Source organism: Sebastes umbrosus, chromosome 7, assembly GCF_015220745.1.
Source record: "Sebastes umbrosus isolate fSebUmb1 chromosome 7, fSebUmb1.pri, whole genome shotgun sequence".
In the NCBI taxonomy this organism is placed as follows: domain Eukaryota; kingdom Metazoa; phylum Chordata; class Actinopteri; order Perciformes; family Sebastidae; genus Sebastes; species Sebastes umbrosus.
This window is the reverse complement of record NC_051275.1, coordinates 6,141,001-6,149,804: the sequence shown is the minus strand read 5'-3', so window position 1 is coordinate 6,149,804 and position 8,804 is coordinate 6,141,001. Positions and strand designations below refer to the sequence as shown.

General features: G+C 38.3%; 1 protein-coding gene and 1 pseudogene across 1 annotated transcript; both read left to right on the top strand.

Annotated features, from left to right (window-relative positions):
• The first annotated feature begins 189 nt into the window (after positions 1-189).
• On the top strand, positions 190-1,164 carry LOC119491595 (olfactory receptor 2AT4-like). Its single transcript, XM_037775742.1, has one exon. It carries the CDS (start codon positions 190-192, stop codon positions 1,162-1,164), a length of 975 nt encoding a protein of 324 aa, XP_037631670.1.
• Positions 1,165-7,852: 6,688 nt separating this feature from the next.
• On the top strand, positions 7,853-8,804 carry LOC119491596 (annotated as a pseudogene).

Genomic DNA, 8,804 nt, shown 5'->3' with positions numbered 1-8,804 from the left:
TAAGAGTTGCTCATACTTTGTTATATTTATTCTGTTTAATGCTTTATAATTTATGAACTGGTTGAGGGTGTAAAGACAATGAATTATACATCAGATAAATAATTCTATTTAATTGCTATTGTATAAATGTGTTGACTCACTTCCCCCATATTTCCTTTTCAGTGTGTTTAGGAAAGCATCTACTCCATCATGCCAGAGGGAAATCATAGCATTGTGACTGAATTTATCCTTACTGGATTCCCTGGACTTCATCCAGAGTACGAAGGCCTTGTCTCTGCAGTATTGTTCTTAGTTTATGTCTTGACTGTGACAGGCAATGTTACAATTCTTTTTTTATTTGCTACCGACCGCAGCCTTCATAAGCCGATGTATTATATCATTCTAAATCTGAGTACATGCGACATCCTCTTCAGCACAACTACTTTACCTAAGATTATCAGTAAGTATTGGTTTCAATCAGGGACCATTCAGTTCACTGCTTGTTTTGTCCAAATGTACTTTGTTCACTATCTCGGTACAGTGAATTCCTGTATTCTCTTCCTGATGGCTTTAGACAGGTATTTAGCGATCTGCCATCCTCTCAAATATCCCCTTGTTCTTAAAAACTCCACTATCCAAATTCTCAGTATTACAACATGGATTGTTGCCAAGCACGGCCCTTTAATGTTAGTTATTAGGGCCTACCCTCTTCCTTACTGTGCCTCAAACATAATCAACCACTGCTACTGTGATCATATTGGTATAACAATCCTAGCATGCACTGACAGGGCCCCTTATGGTGTTCCTGCTTTTGCGGATGCAATGATAATGTTACTGGGACCTCTGGCATTCATAATCTTCTCATATTGCTCTATAATTATAGCAGTATTTAAGATGGCAAATTTACAAAGTCGTATAAAAACTATGTCCACCTGCAGCACGCAGCTGATTATAATCTCACTCTATTATTTACCCAGATGTTTTGTATATTTAGCCAGCAATGTTGGCATTAAATTTAGTGCTGATGTGCGAATAGTAATTATCATGCTGTATAGCCTTTTCCCTCCCATGATTAATCCACTTATATACTGCTTGAGAGCTAAAGACATGAGAGAAAGCTTGTGGAAGCGATTCAACAGAAGAGCTGTACCACAAAAAGCACAAGTTTCAGCTATTAGTAACTGATAAGCCAATGCATTATTCAATGTTTTTCTTTCTTTTTCTTACAACCATCTCTCTTTGTGAGGACTGGACTATGTCATACAAAATATTAATTTTGGGTTAACTGAAAATCAAAGCTGTCACAACGGTAACCATGTCATTTTGAAACATGTTTTAATTTAAACCAAGTTTATCCTTAGAGGGAAGCAAAAGGTTTCTTCCATCTGCTATATCGATATATTCAATTAATTGAATGAAAGACCGGGGTGGTGGTTCACATTTTTAAAAGAGGGGACCAAAGGGTGTGCTCCAATTAGTGGGGTATCACACTGGTCAGCCAGAAAGTTTATTCCAGGGTTCTGGAAAAGAGAGTCAGACCGATTGTCGGATGCAGATTCCGTCCTGGCTGTGGAACAGTGGACCAGCTCTTTTGGTGGGGGGGTCATGGGAGTTTACCTATCCAGTCCACGGCCCTGTTCAGACCTGGCATTAACATCCATCCTGAGTGATCCGATCACAAGTGGACAGCTTTAAGTCTGATCTCAAGTGGACAGCTTTACGTCTGGCATTAGAATGTGTCTCCACATGCGTCTTGAGTGACCACTTGTGATCGGATCTCACTTCCCCACTCTGTATGCAAATAAACACGTAGTAAACACACAGCTAATACAGCTGACGTTGTGATGTTCTATAACATGAATGTCAGTAGTAATATACATATACATATTTGTGAATTCAGGTACATTTTATTAACATAAAATAAAAGGTTATTGTACCAGCAGTCCCCGGGGAAGGGGACCTCCATGCCGTTGCAACACCATTGCCTTTGCCAGAGAGCTGAGATGAGAGTAGGTGGGCGGGTGTCAGCTCCGTACAAAGCACTGGAGCAAAAATACCGACACATCACAGACAGTATCACAATAATGCACTTTGCGTGCCTAGTCTGATAGTAGATATGTGGCCTATTGATAAGATATATTGTAATAAAATACAGTTGTACCGACAGGATACAGTGGAGCACAGAAGCCGTTTCCATGCCGCAAAGCGTCTACCTGTCTATTCACATGAGGAGCGCAGTTGTGTAGGCGGTCTTTCAATGTGGCCCAGGACACATTTGCGTACACGCTGCTAAAAGAATGTGGCCATATGCCCGGACCACCTCTGAATGTGGTCTGTGCGATCGGATCTCAGTGCATCCTCAATGCGTCTTGAGTGCGTTCACACCTGTACTTAGAGCTGTCCACGTGATTGGATCACTCAGTACACATGTTAATACCAGGTCTGAACAGGGCTCACATGTGTTTTGTGGACTTGGAGAAGGCTTACAACCGTGTCCCCTGGGGAGTCCATTGGGGGGTACTGCAAGAGTATGGGGTCGTTGCTACGAGCCATCCGTCCTTTGTATAATGAATGAATGAATGACTTTATTTCTAACATAAAAATAAATAAAAACAGATACTAAATATTAACAAACAAAACAAGAGTATTAGTGTCCGAAAAGGAGTACGTAAAAGTAAAACTTATATTTCCCCACCCCTTTCTCACTTCTCCTCTATTAACTCATATATCATAGAATGATAATATAATATAATATATAAACTATCCCAGATTTATTTACATCCCAAATTAAATATATGAACAGCATCCCAGGTTTATTTACAACCCACATATCCATCCGGAGTTAAAAAAAAATAAATACAACCCTTACCGCAACTCTGTCTCATCCATATGCCTCCCAAAAATATATATTTTTTTGTATAGCTTTTTAAATTGATTTATATTTGTGCTCTGCTCCCTTTTGTAGTATGCATAATGGTTGTAAGTTGCTTTTATAAGTGTTACCCCAAACTCCCACACAGTAATTCAGATATGGTGATACAAGTGAAGAATACAGAATGCGCAGTGATTCATGGTCCAGTATGTTTTTTGTTTTCCCTAAAACTGCTATGCTCTTTGCCAGCTTTGTTCTTACATAATTTATCTGAGGTTTCCAGCAGATTTTGTGGTCCAGTATCACACCCAGAAATTTATTTTTATATACTCTTTCAATACTAACATCATCTATCATCATTTCTACTTGTATGTCTATTTTTCAGTTTCCAAATAAAATAAATTTAGTTTTGACAAAATTTAATGACTCAATTTGTTTCTGTCAAACCACCGTTGCAATTTTCTCATTTCTGTTGTGCCACCTCCAAAAGCTGATGCAGATTTTCCCCAGAACATAAAATATTAGTGTCATCCGCAAATAAAACAAAATTCAGTGTCCTTGATACCCTACATATGTCATTTACTGTTTATACAAAATAAACAGGTTTGGACCCAATACTAACCACTGTGGGACCCCACAAGTAATATCTAAGCATGATGATTTGTAATCCCCTACTTGCACACACTGCTGCCTGTTTCCTATTTACTGTATAACAAAAGCAAGTGCTGTGTCTGTATACTCGGCACAAAGTCAGACACGTTTTCAGTTGGTGTTGGCCTCCACCAGGGTTGTCTCTTGTCAACGATTCTGTTTGTGATATTCATGGACAGCAAATCAAGGTGCAGCTGGGGGGAGGAGTGTGTCCAGTTTGGGGACCTCAGAATTGCGTCTCTGCTCTTTGCAGATGTCTTTCGATTCAACCCTGTCTCCCACAAAATTACATTCCCAGGACAACACAACACGGGTCACGGGTCCACCTCCCAACACGCTATCCAGTAGTAGACTTTCTCGCTTGTTATTATACTAATAACGTTATTTTTCCGCGTAACATTCATTAACGGTTGCTTGATATACTACGTCACCTGTTCTTCATGTCGATTATTGTACTTGCTGCAGCCGTCCGCGCACTATTATTATTGTATTTGTGATACGTCAAAGACAAATGTAATCCTAGAGAAAATATGTTTCCTTCCAAACATAATTGAGAATGCAGTTTAGTTGTATGGGAACGTAAGTTTTAGGCTGTTGGCTTCATCAGACCGTGACCTCCAGCATGCACTGGGGCGGTTTGCAGCCAAGTGGGGAGCTGTTGGGATGAGAATCAGCACCTCCAAGTCTGAGGCCATGGTTCTCTGCCGGAAAATAGTGGATTGCTCCCTCTGGTTTGGAGTGAGTTACTGCCTCAAGCGAGGGATTTCAAGTATCTTAGGTTGTTGATCATGAGTGAGGGTAAAATGGAGCATAAGCTCGATGGGCGGATTGATGCAGCGTCAGCAGTGATGCCGGCGTTGTACTGGACCTTTGGGGTGAAGAGGAAGCTGAGCCAGAAGCTTTCAATTTACCAGTCAATCTACGTTCCAACCCTCACCCGTGGTCATGAGTTTTGGGTAGTGAGCGAAAGAATGAGATCGCGGATACAAGCGGCTGAAATGAGTTTATCCCTAGAGATAGGGTGTGGAGGGAGGTAGATGGGGGATAGAGCCGCTGCTCCTTCATGCCAAAAGTTGAGGTATCTGCAAAATGTTTTCAAATCCATCATGTAAATGTCATTAATTTTCAACTGCGGTCACTGTTGTAAGTACGAAAAGGGGCTTTGCGTTCCCTACCAGGGGCCAATTAACGCATGAGCATTGCAGGTCCTATCATTGACAAATATAGTACTTACAGAACACTATAACCTATGTTTTAATGCCAATATACTGGATATGTTAAGTCACAAGATACAATATGTTAATGTAACTACTCAGCCTTAAAGATGTTAGTAGATGTTTTTTTTCTTGTTCACATTGGACAGAGGCTAGCTGCTTCCTCCTTCCCATTTTTATATTAAGCTACACATGTCCTGACTCCAATTCCATGCTCATTTTATAGTAGATATACTGTATGTAACCAAAGAGTCCATGGAATGTCTTGTCTTGAGTTCACATATCCACTCCTTTGTTTTCTTTGTGTCGATGCGATAATAGCCATAATGTTTTCCGACAGTCTCTGTTGGTCGCTCGGCCTGTCAGTCCACTACTTAGGTCCAGACTGAAATATAAATATAAATATATATATAAATATAAAATAGATTGCCATGAAAGTTTCTGCAGAAATTTATGGTCACCTGATGTTAAATTCTAGTGACCTGAGTGATCCTCTGACTTTTCATCTAGTTCCACCAGCTGGTCAAAGTTTTCACTTATTCAGTGAAATATCTCAAAATGTACTTGATGGATTGGCACAGAATGTTGTACAGATATTTATGGCTCCCAAATGACTTTGGCGTTCCCCTGACTTTTCCTCTAGCACCATCATCAGGTTAACGTAACAAATACCTGCAAAACTGAAGACATATTCGTATTATCCTCGCCTGTACTTTGTGTTTAGTGCTAATTAGCAAATGCTAACATGCTAAACTAAGATGGTGACCATTGTAAACATTATAGTAGCTCCATGTAGTTTAATTGCGTCAAATCTAACATCTTTGTAAACCCCAACCTCAACAAACCTATGTCATTTTTGAGGCCTGGACCAAATGAATGCTTCATAAGCAAGTAATGTACAAACTATCTATTGATGTTGTGTTCCACAACTTAATAATTTACCATTAAAAAGTTTTGCCATGGAGGCAGAGTGACGTGTTTGTTTTAGGACGATGATACAACAACACAAATGAGTTCCAAGAGGATGCTAATTAGTGTCTCGTGTGTGTGATTAAAGTGTGCATGTGTGAGTGTAGGCCTCTCTGTGTGTCTTTGTACCTTGGGGAATTATCATCTCAAAACAGTCTTATGCAATGTTGTTTTCCCCAGAATGTACATGACCCAAACACTGTGTTTTACATATACAGTATCTTCTGTTCAACCAATTCTTTTCTCTAACTATTTTGGGAACATCAACTCTTTAATATGTTTTCTACACATGAATCATGACATCTGACTTACGTTCTATAGATTTGGGGAAAGGCAAAATATGAATGCTGTGAAATGCCAGAAAGACAGTGTAGGACACCAGTCTACATTACTCAGATTATCAAACACAAAATACCCGTCAAAAAGTCCCAGATTTCTTACTTTTTCTAACCAAAGTAAATGAAAAAGGAAACGTATAAAAGTAAGCAAGTAAGTTTATTTAAACAACGTCATACCTCAGATTCCTACAGGTGATATACAAGGCTGCAGTATAGTGCAGACAGGTGCATGGCCATGGCTCTAAACATAATCACAAGAATATTTAACTGGATTCTGAATTGGATGGGAAGCTATAGTGTAAAGAAATCCAAATTGGTGTTGTGTGACACCTTTTTGCAGGACTTGGTCAAAAGCTTAGCAGCAGCCTTTTGGACTACTTGTCAGCAACCCATGGAAGTCTTGCTAAAGCAGGTGAAAAGGTAATTGCAATAGTCAAGACGGGATGAAATAAATGCATGAATAATCATCGCCATCTCCGCTAAGGAGTCAATGGGCCTAAGTTTAGTAACGTTCCTCAGCTGGTAGAAACAGGAGCAGACCAAACGATTTATGTTGGTCAAGACTCAAAGCCTGGTCCATAGAAAGACCTAAATTATGGATTATTGTGGGTAGATTGGACAGAAGAGTAGAGAAAAACAACACTTTCTATCAGAAAGTCATTGCTTTCTAGAAAACCAAGAAGCCCTCATATTTAAGAAGCTGTAACCAGCAAATCTTTGACATTTTTAATTGATGACAGAGGGTTGTCAATGGCTTATTACAGGCCAAATTCCATCAACTCTCCAAGTGTTTATTCTTTTTTTTTTTTAAGAAAGATTTTTTGATGAAAAGGCTGACCTTCGATTACATCTCAAATTAGTTTTGTGCTTTTGCTCCATTAAACACTGGGGATATTAAGACTCCCTCCTCAGTATCAACTTAGGTACACATTGGGGTTTTGCCCAAGTGCAATTGTTTACTCCTGTGGGATTTATAATCCATTAGTATTATTAAATTAATGATTCTTCCAATTACATGTTCCTTGCTATGCATAATATATACAGTATTTCCCCACTTACCAATTTAATGATAATTACTTTAAATAGAGAAGTAGGATATTAACAACTACTGAGATTTCTTTAACGCATTAACACAAACGATTGACCGCAATTAATCATTGCCAATCATGCGATTAATAGTGATTAAATATTTTTAATCGATTGACAGCCCTATCAGTAACCTAATCCAAGTATCTCAATATAAAAGTAATTTAATCTGATTACTTTCTGTTACTTTACTACTACTAAGAGACTACTAAGAGAAAAGAAGCAGCCGCAGTACCCATATAAATGAAATAAAATAAAATGAACCTACATGAAAATGTCTAGGGCTTAACTGTGTTATTGTGGTTATATAAAAGTAATTTATAGTGCTGTGAGACTGCCCTGTTAATACAGACGCGTGCCTCCCTTTGTTTTGTGACAGCAGTGGAAATGTTGTTGTTCGGAAATGATTACATCAATCTTTTTTGCAATAAATTTTGACTTTTGGACTGAGTAACTATAATGGATCACAGTTACCTTTTTTTTTTGTACCCTAATTACGTAACGCCGCTCCATGTAATCCGTTTCTCCCCAAGCCTGATTACGTCATTCACTAAGGAGCAGTTATAAGATGCCGTAAACACTTCAGTCTGGATTGAAGCACAGTCCTTGATTGTCAGGATTGGGATTTACCTCTGAGCTAGATCATAAAGACTACCTCTAGATAATGTCTGAATGATGATCGATGACCAATTACAATCTTACAAATTTATTTTTTGAGAGCATTTTTTAACAACTAAATTATAATGATTAATACAAACACAACAATCAAAGAATTCACAATACTTGGATTCCCAGGACTTGACCCAACATATTATGGACCTGTGTCATCTCTTCTTTTCTTCACCTACTTGGTTATTCTTGTTGGAAATATTTTTATATTAGTTTTTTGTTGGGGTTGAGAGGCAGCTTTATAAGCCAACATATCTGATCTTCTGTCATCTGGCAATGAATGATTTGTTATTTGGGACAGTGACCTTACCAAAAATTATATCCAGATATTGGTGGGATGACAAGATAATATCTTTTGATGCCTGCTTCACTCAGATGTATTTTGTTCATTCCTTGGGAGCGATTCATTCTCTCATTCTGCTGATTATGGCCCTTGATCGTTTTATTGCAATTTGTTTTCCATTAAAATATCCTGTTCTAATTACAAACAACATTATTTCTCTGGCTTGCGGTTTGTCATGGATTGTCACATTTCTTAGGATGATGGCAGTTGTACTTCATGCCCTAACCTTGCCTTATTGTAATTCTAACATCATTGTGCAATGCTATTGTGACCACATTTCAATTACAAACCTGGCAAGTGGGGGAAACGTAAAATATGTTCAAACTGTTGCTGTCGTTCTTGCAATGTTTAGTCTTTTGGTTCCACTTTCATTTATATTTTTTTCCTATATTTCCATCTTTGTAGTTGTTTTTAAAATTACAAACATGGAGGGACGATACAAAACCTTATCAACTTGTACGCCACAGTTGTTGATTTCTTGCCTGTATTACCTGCCAAGGTGTTTTGTTTATATAGCTAATACTGTTGGATTTTCTTTCAGTTTAGATGTTCGTATTTTATTGATATTGTTGTACAGTCTTCTTCCTTGTGCTGTTAATCCAATCATATATTGCCTCAAAACCAAAGACATGAAAGATATTTTGATGAAGAGATTGTTAAATGTTAAAGTTGGAATCAAGTAA